Source organism: Pristis pectinata, chromosome 14 (genome assembly GCF_009764475.1).
Source record: "Pristis pectinata isolate sPriPec2 chromosome 14, sPriPec2.1.pri, whole genome shotgun sequence".
Classification (NCBI taxonomy): domain Eukaryota; kingdom Metazoa; phylum Chordata; class Chondrichthyes; order Rhinopristiformes; family Pristidae; genus Pristis; species Pristis pectinata.
The window spans coordinates 16,632,994-16,655,359 of NC_067418.1; the positions used below are offsets into that span (position 1 = coordinate 16,632,994).

At 44.1% G+C, this 22,366-nt stretch overlaps 1 protein-coding gene across 1 annotated transcript in view; it reads left to right on the plus strand.

The window, feature by feature from the left end:
* ano3 (anoctamin 3) overlaps positions 1-22,366 on the plus strand; it is a 364,194-nt gene that overhangs the window by 302,518 nt on the left and 39,310 nt on the right. The window contains exons 18-23 of the mRNA XM_052029629.1: positions 27-191; positions 696-732; positions 3,757-3,868; positions 16,074-16,131; positions 17,624-17,721; positions 21,972-22,117. Of these exons, the coding sequence (XP_051885589.1) occupies positions 27-191; positions 696-732; positions 3,757-3,868; positions 16,074-16,131; positions 17,624-17,721; positions 21,972-22,117 (616 nt within the window). The remainder of the gene's footprint in view (positions 1-26; positions 192-695; positions 733-3,756; positions 3,869-16,073; positions 16,132-17,623; positions 17,722-21,971; positions 22,118-22,366) is intronic.

The window sequence follows — 22,366 nt, forward strand, 5'->3', positions numbered from 1 at the left end:
CTGCTATTTAATTCTGCTGAATCTAGATCTTGCTGGTCCTGGCTGCAGTCTTTGGTGTGGTGTTGTATCGTCTTGTGACAATGGAGCTCTTTGCATCTTTCCGATGGGAGTTTGTGAAGAAAAATTGGCAGTTTGCCACAGCTGGGTCTGGGGTGTGCATCAACTTTGCTATTATCATGGCATTGAATGTGGTAAGTGCTGTTTTCCACACTATTGTTAATCATTTAATGGAGTGAAATGCTTACAAAAATCTTCAAAATGGCAGAGACAGTGACATGAAAACAAAGTTAATAAACAAGCGTGTTTTGAAAAGTTATCCAATGCTGAAACCTGGTGATTGGGCAAGAAAATGAAACATTGGGCAGAGAGACTGCCAGAATGAAGATGACTAAGTGAGTTTAACTAGAACTCTGTGGAAGATTTTTTCAGAAGTAAATCAATCACAGGATTGAGCTGCAGATTAAATGTGCTTTAGTTAGTCATGAAGAGAAGAGAGTAACCCCAGTGATGAGTGTGGCCTTGGAGAGGTTTTTTGACCTAATCGTGCATTCATATTTTGTAGAGTGTCAAAAAAATACACACAATAATTTTAGGAAGAGAGCATTAATTTATGTTCACAAATAAACTTTTGTACACAGCTTCAACATTTATTATGTTAAACATCTCACACTTCTATGTTTCTTTTCTATCTTGAGGTTTATGAAAAAGTTGCACAGATGCTTACAAACTGGGGTAAGTCAATGAGATCTTATTGAAACATTTGCATACAGAAACATGATCTTTTAAGTGATTTAACCTCTAAAAGAGTAATGTGCCTGTATATCCTCAAAAAAAGTGTTGAGATGCACGCAATGACTGGGGAAAGTTCTAGAATCAGTAATCAGGGACAGAATTAACATTCACTTGAACAAGTGTTGGTTGATTAGAGAAACTCAGCATGGATTGTTAAAGGGAATTCATGTCTAATTAATGATGGAGTTTTCCAATGAAGTGACGAGGATCAATGAGAGAAATGGGTTTTATGGAGAAAATGGACTTTCAAAAAATATCTTTAAGAGGACGCCATGAAATTGTTGAATTCAATATCAAAACATCAAATTCAATCATTTCAGGTCACTTGATTCCCCTATTTAAATAAGAACCATCTGGTTCTGCTGTAAAGATAACGGCATGCTAGTGCAGCGGTTAGCACGACGCTATTACAGCGCCAGTGATCGGGGTTCGATTCCCGTCGCTGTCTGTAAGGAGTTTGTACATTCTCCCGTGTCTGCGTGGGGTTCCTCCGGGTGCTCCAGTTTCCTCCCACATTCTAAAAAGACGTACAGGTAGGTTAATATGGGAGGTTTAAAAAATGGGCGGTGGGGACTCGTTGGGCCGGAAAGGCCTGTTACCACGCTGTAAATAAAATTTTAAAAATTTAATTTAATTTAAAAATCTGTAAGGTACATCTAGGTAGTAGAAAGGGAAGAGCAATAACAAACTGCAGAATAGACAGTCAGAGACTTTCTCCCAGGACGACAATGCCTAACACGAGGGGACGTAATTTTAAGGTGATTGGAGGAAGGTATAAGGGGGATGTCAGGGTTAAGTTTTTACACAGAGGGTGGTGGGTGCGTGGAACACACTTCCTGCAGAGGTTGTGGGGGCAGATACATTAGGGACATTTAAGAGACTAAAATTAGATAGACACATGAATGATAGAGAAATGGAGGGCTATGTGGGAGAGAAGGGTTAGATAGATCTTAGAGCAGGATAAATTGTTGGCACGACATTGTGGGCCGAAGGGCCTGTACCATGCTGTAGTGTTCTATGTTCTATGAATATAGTGTTACAGTTACATAGAAAGTGCAGTGCAGGTGGACAAAAAGGTGCAAGGGCCATGATGAGATAGATTGTGTGGTCAAGTGTCTTTATGGTACAAGAGGTCCATTCAAGAGTCTTATAACAGCGGGATAGAAGCTGTCCTTGAGCCTGGCAGTGCGTGTTTTCAAGCTTTTGTATCTGTGTGCCCGATGGAAGGAGGGAGGAGAGAGAGTGATTTACTGGGCATTTCCAACATCCTCCTTTTGGTTCCAGTTCTCTGTAACAGCCCTGACCTGCATCTCACACCTTCAACATTTCCCTTTATTTCTTTCCTCATTCTCTAACTTCCCTCTTTAATCTATCAGCCAGAACACTTTGTAAACAACGTATCACTATGGCAACCGTGGCCTCACTGTGTCAGACATTCACTTTGTCCTATTCACCCCCACCACCTATCTCTGAAAATTAAAACCAACGTGTTTCCTTGCTTTTCCAGCTCTGACGAAGGCTCGTTGACCTGAAGTGATAACTCGATTTCTCATTCTATAGGGGCTGCCTGACCTACTGAGTGTTTGCAGTATTTTCTGGTTTTATTGCAGGTTTCCAGCAACTGTAATTTCTTTGATTTTCAAGGACTTATGGACAGTCCAATTGAATGGGTGGAAATGTGGCTGATGAAATATAATACTTTGAAATTTTTGGCAGAAAGAATGGGAAGAAACAATGTATAACTGAGAGCACAATTATACAAGGGCAGAGGACTGAGAGATTTGAGGGTATACGTGTGTGGTTTATTAGAAGTGCCAGCATAGATTAAGATGGTGATTAAACATTAATTCAGGATCCTGGCCTTTATAAGTAGAATACAAGAGTCAGGAAATGATGATGAACGTTTGTGAAACACTACTTCAGCCACAACTGGCGAATTGTATCCTGTTCTGGTCACTAAACTTTGGGAAAGATGTGAACGTTTTGGAGAGATCACAGAAGAGATTTACCAGAAAAATTCCAGGGACAAAGGAGACATAAGAGACTGCAGACGCTGGAATCTGGAGCAACAAACAATGTGTGGGAGGAACTCAGCAGGTCGAGCAGCATCTGTGGGGTGCTGCATGTCCCGTTGAGTTCCTCCAGCACATTATTTGTTGCTCCAGGGATAAGGGACTTCACTTGTGTGTATAACCTGGAGAAGCTGGGGGTTGTTCTCTGTGGAATGGAGGAGATTGTGAGGAGATCTGATTGAGGTATTTGAAACCATGAAGTGTAAGTGGAGAGAAACTGTTCCCATTGCTGGAAGGGTTAAGAACTAGGAGGCATAGAATGGAGGTGACTGGCAAAAGAACCGAAAGCAATAAGAGGAAATATATTCTTAGACAGTGAATAGTATGGTTCTGGAATACACAAAGGTGGGAGTGGAGGCAGATTCAATTAAAACATTTAAAAAGACCTGGGTAGATAAATAAAAGGACATAATTTGCAAGCTCAGGAGGAAAGAATGGGGGAGTGGGGCTAACTTGATCCCTCTTGTGTAGAGTCGATACACACCATCGACGGGCTGATTGGCCTCCGTCTATGGGGTAACCGTTCTGCGATCCTGTGAATTCAGCAGCTATTGATGGGCCTGTGTTTCTCCACGGATGCTGCCCCGGCCTGCTGAGTTCCTCCAGCATCATTGTGTTTTTCATCTAGATTCCAGCATCTGCAGTCCTTTGTTTCTCTAGCTATTGAATGGGATCAATTTTCAGTGTTATTGGAGTTAAAGTAATTACAAAATATGTAGATCTCATTAAAAACTATTTTCTTGGAACACATGAGAATTTAAATTCAGAACGTGAATTTAAGTTTACTCAATATCTAATGAACTTTTATTTTACGGAAACCACAAATAGTTAAACATATCTCTTTGAGGACATTTTAGTTTATTACTCACCAAGACATTGTCTGTCGTTACAGAGCACCCACGCACAGAGTCAGAATGGGAGAACAGCTTTGCTTTAAAAATGTTTCTCTTTGAGTTTGTCAACCTCAACAGTTCAATCTTCTATGTTGCTTTCTTCCTTGGCAGGTGAGTCACATTGAAATGTTTGGATAGCATTTCACCATTTAGTGTATCCTCAGTTAATAGTAAACTGATGTCAAATGAATCACCTTATCTTGGCATCAAATAATGTTTTAATTTTAGGGCGTGAATTTAAGGTGCAAGACAAACTGAAACTGATTCACATGCACAAAGTCTTCCAGTTGTTGAAAGAGTATCTACTCCAACTATTATTTAACATGCCCCTTTGTGTTTTATCAAGAAACCATTAATGGACTAATTTAAAGAGGAACAAATGTTATTTGAGATCTTCATAGTTTCATAGCGCAGAGGCATTTAATTGTGGCTGCCCATCACATTAAGCTGTTGGCTGCCTATCATCTTAATTTGAATGAAAATTACTTGGCCAGGTGATGTTTTTAGTTAGAAGCCTGGCATGTAAGGTCCATAGATACTGGCCAGCAATTCGAAAGGTCAAATAAGACATTTGATAGAATCCTATCTGCCAGCTCCCTTTAAACCCTTTCTCATTCCCAGTCCCGGAATATCGGTTCCAATCCATTGAGCAAGGACGGCTGTTCCATTCCAGAGTAAAATCCATAATATGTCAGCAAGGTGTGTGGTCGATTCTCCAACAGATTATGCTCACAGCAGCACTGTAGGCATTGCTGATGTTTAAGGCTGACAAATGTACTTAAAAGAGTCAACGCTGCTGCTGTAGGGTTACCCCTGCTGACTACATCAATTCAGAGTTTGCCAGGAGTGAAGTCCTGCCACATGTGTATAGGCACGATACATGCTGTTGACTAGAACTCCATCATTGGAAGGCTCAGTTCTAATCTAATCTGTCAAAGCACCATTACCTTGATGATCCGATATTTCAAGAAGACAGCCTGTTGTCACCTTCTCAGGGCAAGCAGTGAACTGGGAAAAATACTTTCCTATGTAGCTCTCATTCCTGACACTAAGTCACGATCTACAATATTAATCATCACTATGGAATTAGTGTTGGAGCAGACATTGGATTTCAAAAGAAATATTTTCGGCTGCCCTAAAATCTCTCAGAAATGTACCAGTGATTCAATCAAATCTTAAATAGGATGGGATCACACTGTGCAATTTGATGTCCATGTAGAACAGCTGGAAATGTTGACTAAATGGGTAATGGAGCCCTTGAGGGTGCAAACGTTTCCTGATAAGATTTTTATATTGTTCAGTGTTTTTTTTAAGGTTTATTTTTAATTCTCATGAGAACAGAGAGAGAGAGTTTAGAGGCTGTGAAAAACAGTCAGTGTGAAAGAGATACTTTGGAGACTTCAGCACAAGAGCCAAGGGAAAAAGAATATGAAAATGCTTTCTTGTAAGACAAACCCACTAAAAATCAGCTTGCAGTCAGCAAGTGAAATTGCTTTTAAAGCACACAAAATGGTCACAGGTAGGGAAGGGGAATACGGCACGATCATCATAGGTCAATGCAAGTAGGCTCTTTCCACCTAGATTAGGAGAGATAAGTACGAGAGGACATGGCTTTAGGGTGAAGGGGAAAAGGTTTAGGGGGAACATTAGGGGGAACTTCTTCACTCAGAGAGTGGTGGGAGTGTGGAACGGGCTGCCATCTGACATGGTAAATGCGGGCTCACTCTTAAGTTTTAAGAATAAATTGGATACATGGACGGGAGAGGTCTGGAGGGTTATGGACTGGGTGCAGGTCAGTGGGACTAGTGGAATAACGTTTCGGCACAGACTAGAAGGGCCGAATGTCTGTTTTCTGTGCTCTAGTGTTCTATGGTTCTGTGGTCAACCTCAGACTGAGTAACTGCATCATGCCACTCATCAGATCTGCAGCACCCTGCAGACAGAGTTGGTGACTGTAGGTAATTGGCTCTTTATTGGACAGTCCGGGTAACCAGAGGCCTCACTATTCTGATTACAGTGAGTCTCTGGTAGTAGGATAGGCTGTAAGGAAATGTTGAGTTTTACCATTGCAGCATAACGGTTCACCAGGTTTTGAGCTCAGCTGGAGAATAATTATAGCAGTAGCTATTGTAGAGTCAAAATTAAGTTGGTATCAAGCTCCTATAGAAGGTGTGCTTTATTGTTCAGGTGGCCTGTTTCTGTGATGTAACATTGAGTGTATTATTTTAAACTTTTTGGATGTGTTTTGAGTAACATTTTGAGCACATTGGTATCTCTTTGCTGTAAAATATCCCAAGTGTTTTGCAGGAAGAAAAGCTTTTAACAAAATTTGAAACTCTGATATTAGGATAAACCCACATTGGCTCGGTCAAGGTGGAGTTTAAGAAACCTCCCAATAGAAAGGAGAAAGGGTAGCAGAAAGGTTTGGAGTAGGAATTCCGGAGCTTATGACTTGAGCAACTGGAACCTGGCTGCTAATGGTGGGGATGGAGATCAGGGATATACAGCAGGTCAGAAATAAGAAGGGCAGAGGTTTTAGGCAATGATAAGATATCTTTATTAGTCATGTACATTGAAACACACAGTGAAATACATCTTTTTGTGTAGTGTTCTGAGGGCAGCCCGCAAGTGTCGCCACGCTTCTGGCGCCAACATAGCATGCCCACAACTTCCTAACCCGTACACCTTTGGAATGTGGGAGGAAACCGGAGCACCTGGAGGAAACCCACACAGACACGGGGAGAACGTACAAACTCCTTGCAGACAGTGGCCGGATTTGAACCCAGGTCACTGGCGTTGTACAGTGTCATGCTATCCGTTACACTACCGTGCCTGCTATAGAACAGTACAGCAGAGGAACAGGCCCTTCGGCCCACCATGTCTATGCCAACCTCAATACCAAATTAAATGAAATCTCTTCTGCCTATTCATGATCCATCTCCCTCCATTTCCCTGCATACTTATATGTCTGTCTAAAATCCTCTTGAACACCACCGTCATATCTGCCTCCACCACTACCCCTGGTGGCCCAATCCAGGCACCCACCACTCTCTGTGTTAAACACCTGCCCCAGACGTCCTTTAAACTTTCCCCCCTCACCTGAAATGCACATTTTCTCGTATTTTGCATTTCTACCCTGGGAAAAGTATTCTGACTGTCTACCCTGTCAATGCCTCTCATAATTTTATATACTTCTATCAGCTTATTGGGAGATTTCCCCTTGCTCAGTGGACGTAGACTTCATTGGCTTGGGATGTTAGCACCTCATCACATGTCCCTACCCTTTGCTTGCTTATCTGATCAATACGTTGTGATGCACACTAGTCTCAGCTGCATTGGTTACAATTGATCTGGAACAGCATGCCAAAGCATGAAAGCTTTCAACCATGGTTAGTACATGCAGAGTGAAACTGATCAAGTATATCCTGTGCAGTGGTGAGAGTTCATCAAGCAAGTTAGCACTCAAAGAAAGACAGAGATGTTGCAGCAGGCCATTTAAGTAGTCAGAGTGGGATTTCATTCAGGGTGTTTTATGAATGCATCCTCTCAGCAACTGGATCCTTGATTTCCTGACCAACAGACTGCAATCAATAAGGATAGGCAACACCCCTGCCATGATTATCCTCAATGCCAATGCCCTGCAAGGCTGCATCCTCAGCCCCCTATTCTACTCCCTATACACTCATGACTGCATGGCCGGGTGCTGCTCTAACTCCATTTGCAAGTGTGCAGATGACACCACTGTAGTGGGCCAGATCTCAAACAATGACGAGACGGAGTACAGGCAGGAGATGGAAGGCCCAGTGGCGTGGTGTCAGGACAACAACCTTTCCCTCAATGTCAGCAAAATGAAGGAGCAGGGTGGAGTACATGCTCCTGTTTGTGTCAATGGTGCTGAGGTGGAGATAGTCGAGAACTTCAAGTTCCTAGGTGTAAGTATCACCAACAACTTGTCCTGGTCCAGCCCTGTAGATGCTCTGGCCAAGAAAGCCCATCAACGCCTCTACTTCCTCAGAAGGCTTAAGAAATTCGGCATGTCCTGGATGACTTACCAATTTTTACAGATGTTACATGGAAAGCATCCTATCCAGATGCATCACTGCTTGGTATGTTAACTGCTCTGCCAAGGACCGCAAGAAATTGCAAGAGAGTTGTGAACACAGCCCAGTCCATCACGCAAACCAACCGCGCATCCGTTGACTCTGTCTACACTTCCCGCTGCTTCGGGAAAGCAGCCAACATAATCAAGGATCCCTCCCACCTGGGTCATTCTCTCTTCTCCCCTCTCCCATCAGACAGAAGATACAAAAGCCTGAAAGCATGAACCATCAGACTCGAGGACAGTTTTGATCCTACTGTTATCAGACCCTTGAGTAGACCTCTTGTCCGCTAAAGATGAACTCTTGAACTCCCAATCTGCCTCATCGTGGCCCCTCAGTTATTACAGCCTTTGAAAGCTTGGACCTGCAATGACTTTTGTCCTCGAATAGATCTGGGAAGAACCTCCTGCCTCTCAAGACTCTGTGCATATGGCCTTCACCAGTGCATACTTCTGCGCCCCTTGCTCTGTGGAACCCAACCCTCCCAACATTGTCTGCAACACCCATCCCAAAGGCTCCAGCAGTGGAGTGCTGCCAGCAATGTCATCATCAGGGACCCATTGAACAAGGACAGGTACAATGCTGGTCAATTCTAATGCCATTGACCTTTTAAGGTTTGCATCTCTGATTTACAAGTTGAATTTTTATCATAATGAACAGCACGCCACTTTCCATCTATAGAAGTTTGTACCAAAATATCCATTGCGTATTTTGCCCAGCCTTCGACATCAGCAAGAGTTTGCTTCATAATGAAAAACACTGTGATGCTGAAGGAACTCACCGTGCCAGGCAGCATCCGTGGAGAAAAGCAGGCGGTCAACGTTTCAGGTCAGGACCCTTCTTCAGGGCTGAAGATAGGAAAAGGGGAAGCCCGATATATAGGAGGGAAAAGCAGAGCAGTGATAGGTGGACAAAAGAGGGGAGGTGGGCTGGGCACAAGGTGGTGATAGGTAGATGCGGGTAAGAGATAGTGATAGGCAGGTGCGGGGGAGGAGGGGAGAGCACCGGGGGGGATGGGTCAAAGGTGGAGAGAGAAAGGGAAAAAGGGCTAGGAAAGGGAAGAGGAGAGACATGGTTGGGGGGTGGTTTGTGGGGAAGTTGGGTGGGGATTACTTAAAGTGTGAGAATTCAATGTTCATGCTGTTAGGCTGCAAGGTTTTTCTAGTTTGCTTCATGAATCATTTTCCAGAAATGTATCCCTCTCATAAAAGAGAGGATTCTCAGTGGTTAAATGCTGTAATGAGCCCTTAGCACAGTCTGTGGACTTTGGGAGGGGTATCAGCACTCTGGGATCGGTTGGTATTGGTATTGGTTCATTATTGTTACTTATACCAAGGTACAGTGAAAAGCTTGTCTTACAAACCAATTGTACAGGTCAACTTATTACACAGTGCAGTTACAATGAGTTAGTACAGTTCAAAATATGCCTCTCGAGGTCTGCTTTGTCCTTTTAAATCGTGAGTTAAGCAAGAGTGTAGCATGTTGTGCTTCTAGATCTCCTGAGACTCTTCCATGACTGGCATTGTGTAGAACTTTGAGCTCCAGTTTATGTTGATGTGGGCTGAAATGTGGGTTGCAGATGATTGATGTCACTGGGTACATGTCTGGAAAAAGAACATCAGAAGTGTTACCGTGGATTGAAATCAGACGTGACCTGACCAATTTACTGAGTGGTGCACTGTCACCTAGAAAAGATTGACCAAGTAACTTCTACCTGGATCATATAGCGCAGAACAAACAGGAAGCCAAATGTGATCCCATTTCCAGGTATCTTTGTGTTGGATTCCTCAGGTTTCCCTCCTGGACTCCATTTCCTGATACGGTGTTGACTGCTGCTCTCAGTTTTCACTCTCCCTCGATAACCTACGCTTCAAGCATCCACACATTCCCCACCTTTGCTTCGTTCAACACCAACTCTTTCCCCTCTGGCAAAGAAGTTTGCACAACAGATCAGAGGCTCCCTGACTCTACCCCAATTCCAATGTGGAATTAATCCTCTTATATCAGCTTCTTCATCACATTTAATAAAATAACACCAACAATCCAGATCTTCTGATTTTTTTACAAACTTTTTCTAGCACTTGCTGTTTGTGCTTTATATTTCCAGCATCAGCAGTACTTTTTTGATTTTCTATTTTTGGTCATGTTGCTTGAGGGAGAAAAGTCGGCAAAGTCCCTGGGAGAACTCCCAACTCTTTACATCCGGCCGCTGGATAGATACAGCTTTGGCAAGGCAGCACTTTAAACCGCACTGAAACAGCCTAGATTTGTCATCGCTGAACCAAGAACCGTTAAAACCTATTTAAGATCTTTGGGGGATGGAGGAGCAGGGCTGATCTCGCCACATGGACTTCAGGGATGGGCACGAGACTCTGGTCTTCCCCATGGTTCATTAATCCTGAGGGTGAATTGAAAAATGTGATTCCATGTCCGAAAGGACTGGATCCAGTGTTTGGAATATAAATGCTGCTAATTGAGCCAAGATGACAAGTGACAAGTTTTCACTCTCATTAGCTGTTACAGTCAAAGTCACGGTGTCATTCAGCACAGAAACAGACCCTTCGGCCCACTATGTCTATGCCGCCCTTGTACCCATCTACATTAATTCCGTTTCCCTGCCGTGTCCGCACCCTCTTCACACCGCCCGGTTCCACTTCCAATCAGCCCGCTCGCCCTGCTTCACTCTGCGGCCGATTAACGTCGCGTTTGTTGCCCCTTCGCTCCGACCATCCCCGCTCCTGGTTCACCCTACACGGTCCGCCAGGACATCGCCCTTTCAGGTCCGCATCCGTCCTGCCGTCTTCCTTCCAGGTCCGCCCGAGCCCCGCCCTGCTGGGCCCGCTCCCACTTTGGCAGATCCACTCCGGATCATCCTATTGCCTCTGCGCTTCTTCCGTGCCGCCGGCCACCTCTGCGCCCTCGCAGTTCACTCTCGCTTCGCATTGCCTTCAAAGTCGGCCGGTTCCTGCCTCACCCGACCTGGTTGCGCCGGCTCATCGCTCTGCGCGTCTTCACATGGCCCGGACCACTTGCAATGTCGCTCATTCCTTGGTTGGTTGCCCCTTCGCTCTGTCCAACCCCGCTCCTGGTTCACCCTACGGGGTCCGCCAGCCCTTCACCCTTTCAGGTCCGCATCCACACTGACGTCTTCCTCTCAGGTCCGCTTCAGTTCCATCCCGCCTTCACCTTTTCACGTCCGCTTCAGCTCCACCCTGCCGGGCCTGCATCCACTTTTGTCAGATCCCCTTCTGGATCATCCTGTTCCCTCTGCGCTTCTCCCTGCCGCCCGCTCCCTTCACTGCTTTCAACGTTCACTCTCGCTTCGCACTGCCTTTAAAGTCGGCCCGTTTCTGCTTCCCCCTACCTGGCGCGCTGGCTCGTCGCCCTGCTTAACTCTAACCTCTTGGTACTTCGAGGTCCACTTCCAGTCACCCCGCTCTCCCTGCTTCACCCTGCGGCCCATTACTGACGCGCATTCCTTGGTTTGTTGTCCCCTCCACTGTGTCCACACCTGTTCTTGGTTCACCCTACACGGTCCGCCAGCCCTTCACCCTTTGACGTCCGCGTGAACTCCACCCTGCCGTCTTCCTCCCAGGTCCGCTTCAGCTCCATCCTGCCTTCTCCCTTTCAGGTCCTCTTGAGCTTTACCCTGCCACCTAGTTTGCCAGATTCACCCTGGATCATCTCTTCTCCCTGCCGCCCGCTGCCTCTGTGCCCTTGAAGTTCACTGTCGCTTCACCCAGCCTTCGCGGCTTATTCATGCTTCACGCTACCTTGTGCGCTGGATCGTCGCCCTGCGCGTCTTCACAGTGCTCGGTCCCCTTCCAATCACCCCGCTCTCCCTGTTTCAGCGCACGACCGATTACCGTTGTGCATTCCTTAGTTAATCACTCCTTGGTTCCTGGTTCACCCTAAAGAATAGGTGGGAGTGAGATAACAGAGATGCTGAACACAGCTGAGAATTTTCAATTGAGGCATTGCTTGGCCAGACCTTCAAACATCTAGGTGCAAAGACACCGAAATTGGTGCAGGTTCAGGCAACATGTAGCCGGTCTGTACCTGGGAACACCACTGCCTGGGATTTGCTCACATGTCACAGAACCATGCCAGAATAGAAAGAGGCCATTCAAGCAGTTGAGTTTGTGCTAGATCTAGGCGAGAGTGATCCACCTCCTTCCATTCGCCACCTTTCTCCACAGGCTGACAAATTCATTCCATTCCACAATTTATCCACTCCCTTTTAAACTCTACAATTAAATCTGGTTCCACTACTATCCAGACAGTCCATTCCAGACCCTAACTACTTGCTGCGTAAAATTTATTTTGCTCATGGTTCATCAGGACTTCCATGCACTTGGCCTCGCTGTATAAATCCTAGGTTCCTGTATTCCTTTTGTGATCAGCCTTGCTATTTTCAAGGAACTGTGGGCATGCACCACTGTATCTCTCTGTTCTGGTAGCCCTTTTAGAATTGAGCTCTCTAGTTTACATTGTCTCTTTGTATTTGTTATACCAAATGTAACATTCCATATTTTTCAGCATTAAATGTTATCTGTCACCTCTTCACCCATTTCACAAGCCCCATCCTGGACATAGTGTACTGGGAGGAGTATCATAATGGACATCAAAGAGGTATAGACAGGCTCGTGAAATGGGTGTAGGATCAGTAACTCTGGAAATTCTGCACCGCACATCCAAACAGAAGTCAGTTAAGAAAAGCAAAGATCCTAAAACTCTCGATAGTGGGGGATACTTAGGCCAGTTAGAACTTAAAGTCTTGACTTAAGTTTAGATCTCTCGGACGGTACACTCAATGTCATCACAGCTGGAATGCCTCACCAATGGAACTTCCAAAGAAACACCAGTGGCTTGTTTTGATTGTGGTGTGGAGGGTCCTCGCCTTCAGCTCCTTCATACACGGCTAGAATCTCAACCCAATCACATGATCTCCTGCAGTGTGGAGGAGACCATCAATTAGTTCCTTCTGGACTGTTTGCCAGGAACATCTGCAAGGAGATGCACATTGTCAAGGTTCATCCCAAGGATCTACATACCACAGTATTCTGTGCTCAACGGACTGTTCATGGGTGTGCATCAACAGCTGCTGGGAGGTCAAAGATGCACCACTTTGGTCTGCTCCTCCAGTGCAAGGAGATGTCTGCAGCTGACTGCTGCACACCGGCAGCTTCCAAGATGCAGAACTAAGTGCTAAGGGACACACTGAAACTTGGTGCATTTGCTGCAAAGGGCCATAGCGTAGGGTCACCGCACCACTGGATGTTGAGGGGCTGGGCCTTTATTGTAGATTATGTTTGGAAAAGAAAAATTGACGTCATGTTGGTAGAATGTTAATGTTGTCAACAAATATACTGACATGCTTGGCACTGTGAATAAAGACACAGCAATGTCCTATATTGGATATATATTAAGAATAAAGTATATTTTGGGGGAAAATAATCACTGGGCATTCTCCAGCCCAAACCTGAACTTGATTGGACATTATTTGGAACTGCAGTCTGCCACATAGCTAGAGGCAGAGACTGAAATCACATCACAGGACAATAAGGCAGGCTTTTGGATGCATCCTCTTGAATAAGGCTGGTGTGCAAATAGTACACTAATATCTGTTATCGTATTTAGGCTGGCATGAAAATAGTGCATAAATATCTATTGTCATAATAATGCTGGAATTTAAATGGTTTATTAATATCCATTGACCCTGACAATTTCACCATGACTATTCACCATTAAGGCCTTTGGGAGGAAGAGGGAAAACCTCAGCTGCAGTCTCCGACAGTGGGTTGAACAATTGTTGGTCAGTTGCTGCAGTCATTAATATTCTGAGCCCAATTGCAGCTGATCAGAGTAAGATCACTTGAGACCTGTGAGTCTTTGACCAAGTCGCTCTGTTAAATTATTTAATGTTGGAGAGGTGAATACTGTTCAGCTGACTCATCAGGCTGTGTGCAAGGAAGCTTGAGGCAACAGTCTCTGTTATTTTCATCTAATTACTGCTGGCTGTTTGCAAAACTAGATTACTGAGCTCTTAATATTCTGAACCAAGGGCTTTTAAAGGCACTTTGGGCTAAACATATGAGTCGTGCTATGAATCCTGTGGAGAACCGCTTGGTGTGGATGTGTGAAAATTAGTACAAATCATGTTTGGAGGAATTTAGAATAAAATGCACTCCCTAATTTACTAAATAGTGAAATGTTGTGGGATGACTATGATGCATAGTTGAATTGTTCATCGGTGACTGTATCCACCCAGATTAGCACGATCAAGAACTGGTAAACCCTGGATGAAGTGGGTGTCTGCCTCATGCCTCAGCCTGCACCATGCACCAGAATCGCGCACAGAGTGAAAAGCACCACGTTTTGCAGGGGAAACCCATTGATCCTCCTGTCTCTGTGAAGTTCTTCTGAAAACAACCCTACACGAGTGCCTTCCCAATAATACCAGATCAATTCCACAGTGTCGCTCCACACCATACCAACTCCCCCACCCTTCTCCCCTCACAAATCCCTCACCGACAGGTCGTCTCTGCAAGCCAACTCCATGGAGAATCCAATCATTTCCCCAGGTCAAAAGACAGGTCTAAACAGTTACAGATCACCACCTGTTGCGCACCATCAAACCATTACGGGTTTTTGCATCCAGCAGTTTTTCAGACTAGTGTGTAGGTGAGCGGTAGATCTGGGGTAGATGGAAGATAAGTGTCGAATGCATAATATTGTTTTCAGACAACTGAACATTTGCAGATACCGGTCTAATTCTAGTTCCATGCCAAATAGTTGTTTGCTTGCTTGTTTTTAAACTGCTACTTTCCATCATCTCACCCTCTATCCCCACTCCCAGTATAAAGATGAATGTTAGATAAGAGTGCTAAGGCATGTAGACCAGAAACAAGTCAACAAATTTGAGATGCAGACCCACCATGATCCAACGAAGGGTTCCAAACCTTCGGGTCATCACCCAATTTGGGGTCTCAAGGATGGTCGGCAGTATAATATTGGTTGGATTTATTCCCTTGGCAGGGCAATTGTCCTGGTAGCATCATAACCACATGTGTCTGTTTCAAACTAATCCAGTTTACTTGCATGATGAAGACTATAAACAAGATTTGTTAACCCACATCGATGGCATGTTGCCTGCATGTCGACAGGATTATTTAGCGATCTCAAGAAATTTCCAGTCTTTAAATGGAGCCATTTAGAAGGAAAAAGTTGGAAGCCACTTTGGTCTAATGGAACGGCGGGATAGTTTTATTGCCTGCTTCTGTACTTAAGGTCTTTTGTCGGCTGTCACATATGTTGGAGTTTTTAATTGTCTCTGAATGTACCGGACATTCGGAAACGCTTAAGAACTACTAAAATTAAATAACTACTTAATGTAATCTTACTGTTCTAATTTTAAAATAATTATCTAGATGCTCACAACATAACTATACAGGCGAGCCTCACGTTATTGTAAGAGTGGGGGGAGGGGGCTGTTATGTTCCTATAAACAAAATCTGTATCGCAATTTTCCATAATGAAAAGCCAGATTATCTGCACCTGCGTTAAGAAATGCAAGTTGAAAAAAAGTTGTGAGAGCAAATATTTATTCTGTATCTCAGATATTTTGGTGATTTGTAAATTCCATAAGGGTGGATTTCTGTTACCGTAGTAACTGTAAAGTGGGGGTTGCCTGCAATCAGAATTTTTTCATATATTTCATATTTCCACACTTACTTACAACAGAGGGGGGTGCGATTTCAGCCTAGCAAGTCTATGACCACTCACAGGGCATTCCTGTTCCCCACTAATTTTCTCTGTAACCTGTTCTCTCTGCATTCCCATCAACTCCCCCAGATCCCACCACTCTCCTGCACACTAGGGGCAATTTACAGTGGCCAATTAACCTACCAACCTGCAGGTCTTTGGGATGTGGGAGGAAACTGGAGCGCCTGGAGGAAACCCATGCAGACACAGGCAAAACGGGTAAACTCCACACAGACAGCACCAGCAGTCAGATGAGAAAATCCAGAGTGAAAGCTATGAGATAGGTCAGAAAGCTGGAGAGACTAGCAGTAAAAGGAATGATAGTGTAAGGATAAAGTTAACATGTATTGTAAGTTTCCATGTGTTAATTCGATTATTGGAAACAGTTAATGTGATGGCCATGGGGGTAATACAGTTGCCACTGCTTTAACATCTACTTTTGTGTTGAACAGGTTTGCAGGACGTCCTGGTGCCTACGCCAAGCTGTTTCATAGGTGGAGACTGGAAGAGGTAAACCAGCCATCATTTGAATTGCTACTTGACTCACTGTAGCCATAATAACCTTTTTGCCGATATATTTTAACTGATGCTTAAATCTTGAATTCTGTAAGATAGCCAGAATCATATTTCGCAATCACTTTACACCATGACATAAAGAAGTTAATCATTTGACTCGAGTTTCCCATTGCACTCTAGTAAGTTATTGGTACTTGTTCAAGAGGTTTTTGATTAAACCTTCCAAGAAGCAGCTTCAAGCAAATGAATGCATAATATATTGTATCATGTCACACATGCAATCTGGACCACGTTGAGATAACTAATACAGTGCCTGAATAAATTGAATATCCCAGTACATTGTAGTTAATGTACACCATATTAATAGGAACATTGGAAAGCTCATTCATTTGACAATTGTATTGGCCTTTAAGATATATTTATAAATTGTAAATAACTGGCTACATTGTGATAATAAGGCTGTGAGCTCATGGGAGCCCAGGAGCACGAATCGTTTTTGAAAGGGTATGTGCACATGTACTTAAAGTAATGGGAGGAATGTCTGCACTCATTCATGCCTTATGTTACTTATTTTTATTGGGGTCATGTCCACCCAGCTCTAACCCCGCCAGCCTTGTCCTTCTTTCAGTGCAAAGAAAAGGCAAAGTCTGAATTGTAATTAATCATATCTGTAAGTCAGAACACAAAAGCAAGATATTGTGGATGCTGCAAATCTGCAAAATCGAAACAGAAAATATTGGAAATACTCAGCAGGTCAGACAGCATCCATGGAGAAGGAAACCGTTTCAGGTCAATCACTTTCCATCAGAAATGTTCTATATTCTGATAGAAGGTCGTGGACATGAATTGTTCACTCCATTTCTGTCTCTATGCAGAGGATGAAAAAGTCAGGATGAAAACTTCTCCAACTCTAATACGCAGACCCACACAAATGTTTTACCACTTTTATTCAATATTGTATATGATATTATTTTGTATATTATGAAATTAACCTTAAATGTTGCGTATTAATTAAAGCAGAAGTAGCATTCTTGTTGCCATTGGATCAGGACCAAGAGGACCTGAACATGGAGGCATGAGTTCAAATCCCACCATAGCACCTAGGGAACTTATATTGTAGTAATTAAATGTGACTTGACAATAAATTATCAATAATAGCGATGACACCACCGATTGTTGTAAAACGTAAGTGGGTTCCATCAGAGAAATGTGCCATCCTTACCCAGTCTGGCCTTCATGTGAACCCAGATCGGTAGCAATGTTGTTGCCTCTTAAGTGTCTCCTCAACTCAGGGATAGAGGCTGGACAATAAAGAACAGCTTTGCCTGCAGAACCAACATAGTGTAAACAAATAAATTTTAAAAAGACATGCATTTGTTTAGGGGAGCAGCTTGGTAAACATTACCTTCCTACATCTGCAGTTGGTTTGAATGTAAAATTGCCTTCCTATCTGTGCTGATGTACCTCTCCCTTATATTTGGTGCAGTGTCATCCCAGCGGCTGTTTGATTGACCTCTGCATGCAGATGGGTATCATCATGGTGCTGAAGCAAATGTGGAACAACTTTATGGAGCTCGGCTACCCGTGAGATTTCTAATTTATCCTCAGCTGTCTGGTAAAACCAATCATCAGGGCTGAAAAGCCAATTAAAAGTGAACTCCATGTGACATTGAGCATTTCCCTTCAGTTCACCTAGCAGCTGCTATATTTAGAGGGCAATTTTTCTTGAAGAACATTTGATATCCATGAACTGGAGCCAATCAAAATCATTTTCACGTGCTTGTGCGTGCAACAAGAAATAACTGAAAGGGCCCAGAGGATGAAGAGGGGATCCAGGGAGAGTTCCCTTGGACCTCTGAGGGAACTCCTGGGATCTCGTGATTTCCTGACAGACCCCACCCTTCCATCGCATTCTTGATCCTTCTGTGAGGTCACCAGTAATCCTTGCCTCGCTCGCAACTGCCGATCATTCCCATCAGATTATGGTTGGAGCCTGCGATGCTTGATAATCTGCTGGTGATGTCATGGGAACTTCCCTCCCATTCCAGTTTAAAGGTTCAGGATTGGTTGATCACCTCACAAAGGTGAATATGGATTAGCAGTGGTGGGAGCCAGCACTGACCTTGCACTCTGAGGATCTGAGGTCGCCGACGTTTCAGGTTGCTCCTGGCATCCCCAGGAATCGAAGATAATTCTTGAGGACATTGTTGTGATAATTTCCCAGGATGGGAATCACAGGGTGCATTGAAACACTGCTTCATTGAGTTTCCTTTAAATCTCTCAGTTTCGTAGACATGATGGGGCTGTAATGGGTGTTTGGTTAACTCAGGAACTATTTTATCCCAGCCTCACTTTCCAACAGGTGAGGGAAGTCCAGCTTCTGAGGAACCAATTGACCAATGTTGGGAGGGTGGAAGGAAGATAGTTATGTATTAATGCAAGATCCAAGGAATGAACACTACAAAGTGTTCAACCCTGTGAGAGCATCCCAAAATGTCAGAGAGGATAGAAGCAGGTGCTTAAAACCAGAGCCATGGAGTTTTAGAGCACAGAAACTGGCCCTTTGGCCAACTTTGGCCATGCTGATCTTTCTGCACATCAACACTAATCCCATTTCCCCTCATTAGGACTATATCCTTTTATGCCTTCCCTGTTCGAGTGCCTGGCTAAAAGTCTCTTAAACATAATGATTGTATCTGACTCCACCAGATATCAACCACTCTCTGTGTAAGAAATACTTTCTCCTCAGATTCACTTTAAAACTCATTCCTCTCACATTAAACCTATGCTCTCTTTTTTGATCCCCTTACAATGGTAGAACGATTCTGCCTCTCTGCCTTATCTATGCCTCTCATGATGTTATACACCTCTATCAGGTCGCCCCTCAGCCTCCTTCACTCCTGGGTAAATAAACCCAGCCTTTCCGATCTCTCCCCGTATCTAAAGTCCTCCAATCCAGGCGACATCCTGGTGAATCACCTCTGCACTCTCTCCAGCGCAATCACATCCTTCCTGTGACCAGAACTGCATATGGTCCTCCAAGTACAGTCTCACCAGTGTTTTGTAAAGTTGCAACATGTCATCCCAACTTCTATGTTCTCTGCCCTGACTAATGAAGGTAAGCATGCCATATGCCGCCTTCACCACCCTGTCGTTCCATGTTGCCTCTATGAACCCCAAGGTCCTTCTGTGCACCAACATTCCTTAGCACCCTACCATTTACACGATATGTCCTACCCCGATTTGACTTCCCAAAGTGTATCACTTCACACTTCTTGGAATTAAGTTCCATCTGTCAGTGCACTGCCCAGCCTTCCATCTGATCTATATCCTGATATCACCCGAGATAACCTTCCTCGCCGTCCACACCACCACCAGTGTTCGCATAAGGGAAGACTGGAACTACTGAACAGCTCATGCAGAATCTGTGGAAATAGAAACAGAGCTAACATTTCCGGCGGATAGCACTAGATGTCACTTGCAACACACACAAAATGCTGGAGAAACTCAGCGGGTCAGGCAGCATCCATTGGACGGAAATGAACAGTCGATGTTTCGGGCTGAGACCCTTCATCAGGACTGGAAAGGAAGAGGGCAGGAGCCAGAATAAAAAGGGTGGGGGGGGAGGGGAAGGAGCATGAGCTGGCAGGTAATAGGTGAATACAGGTGAGGGGAGAAGGTAGGTAGGTGGGGGAGGGGGGTAGCAGGAATGATGTGAGAAGCTGGGAGCTGATAGGTGGAAGAGGCAAAGGGTTGAACAAGATGGAATCTGATTGGAGAGAACAGTAGACCATGGAAATAAAGGGTAGGAGGTGGGGAACCAGGGAGGAAGGTGTGGGTGAGGGGCAGGTTGGGAGACTGGGGGAGGGGCAAGAGAAGTAGATGTCATATATTTGGATTTTCAAAAGGTATTCAACAAAGTGCCACACAAAAGGTTACCTGGCAGGTTAAAGGCTCATGTAACATATCAGCATGGAACAAGATTGTCTCACTGGGAGGAAGGAGGGAGTAGGAACAGACTCAGGGTGACAACCTGTAACCAGCAGGGTGCTGCAGGAATCAGTGCTGGGACCACGGCTGTCTGCATTATTTGTCAATGACAGAGGACGGAATGAAATGCATTGTATACAAATTTGTAGATGCGGGGATGGGGTGGGGTGGGGTGGGGTGGGGTGGGGGGGGGCTGGCAAGCTGTGCAGAAGACAGAGTTTACAGATACAGTTTACAGAGAGATTGAGTGAGTGGGCAAAATGTTGGCAATTGGAGAATAATGTGGGAAAATGTGAAGTTGCTCAATTTGGAGGGAAGAGTGATAACACAGATTCTTATTTCAATGGGGAAGTCTGCAGCACAGTGGGACTTGGGGGAGTCTTCATTGCACGAAAGTCTGAAAGCTTGCACACAGATGCAGCAGGTAACTGGGAAAGCTATTGAAATGCTCACTTTTGATTCAAGTGGGGTTGGAAATATAAAAGTAAAGTTTTAATGTTGGTTCCCTAAGTTGGAAAGCAGGCATGTTTTAGGATGCAAAGTTGGGCAAGGGGTAGAGAGAAGAAAGGGAATGCATCATATGATTGAGACCGAGCGAAAATGAGTGACACAGATTGGTGTCAGTTGAGAGAAGGTCCGTTAGTGGTAGCTAATCTCTCTGGAGGGTGTGTCAGTGGAAGAATAGAGGAGAAAAGAAACAAAATATGTAAAAATTCAGGAAACAGTGGCTGTTAGGAATTTAAAACAAGGGAGAATGCTGGGAAATTCCAGCAGATCAGACATCACTCGTGGAGAGAGGGAAACTGAGTTGCATTGGAACAGGCCAGCGTTTGAAGAGTGGGGGAAAAAACACAGGTGCTGGAAATCTGAAACAAAAGCAGAAAATGCTGGAAGCAGTCAACAAACCCATGGAGAGAGAAACGGATCCGGGCAGTTCTAATAGTAGAGCAGAGAATGCTGGGTGGTATCTGTCAGGAGGGGGACAGGGACATTTTGGGTGGATGACCTTTCAGAGCGCAACTGGCTTTCATTGATTGGGGCATTGTTGCCGTTTCTCTCTCCACAGATGCTGCCTGACCTGCTGAATGTTTCCAACAGTTTGTGTTTTTGTTTCAGGTTTCCAGCAGCTCTGTGTTCTATATCTCATAGCTCCAGCATTGTCTGTTTGTTTCTCTCTCCTCTTCATTCTTTTTATTTACACCTCCCCTCGAACTTCATCAAGTGAGTTCTGCAGAGAATGACGTACTTCTGTCATTCATGTATAGTGATGCGTGCACAGCCACATCACCTGCGAGGAAGTGTCAGCAGGAATTCACCATAAACAATGATGTGCACTGTTTAATATCTGCATTTTGCAACCAGTTTATTTTCACTGGAGAAAGAATTTCTTTTGTTTTGCAAAGTCTACCATCTAGTGGCAAGAAATTGCTTTGATTCTATGTAGCAAGGTGCAAACAGATCCACCATTCAAGGGATTCAAACTTGCCTTGTTAATAGTCCAGATTGCACTGTGATTGTCTTTCGTATCTGGAAAGAGAAAAGCAATGAAGCCCAAAGGTCTCAGATGCTTGCCATTTTCCTAATTATTGAAAATTATTTTTAATTTGCTGTGTGCATATCTGGTTTGGGAAGCAATATGCATATTCTGATTTGTTTTGTGAATCTTTATAAATGCAGTTCTAATCTGCTTTCACCAAGAAACTGTGTGTGTGTGTGTGCACGCACGCATGTGTATGTGTGAGAGAGAGAATGAAAGACAATTACTGTCAAATATTAACATACTGCATTGTTGGTGCTGAATGGAAAATAGTTCAGTTACTATAATAATCTCTGGATCGATGTAGACTGTTGCAGAATTGGTGGTCCCGAAGGAAGATGAAGAAAGCCAGTCACAGTGAGAAGAATGACAATTACCTACCTCAGTGGGAGCAGGATTGGAATCTGCAGCCCATGAACATCCATGGACTGATAGATGAATATCTAGAAATGGGTAAGTACCAGACTAACAATTGGTCTAAACCACTGAGCTGTAATGTTATTGGATAAAGAGTCTCATGTGTTTGAGTAATTAATGTGAACATTTTGATGGGTAATTATTTAACACAATCCTGAGCAAAACCGTGAGTATTACAACAGACTCTTTCAAAGTCTGGCTTTAAATATGTGTTTCAAAGTATGACAATAATTAGTAGAACTTATTGATAACATGTCTCACTCTTTGATATAGTATTAAAATTCA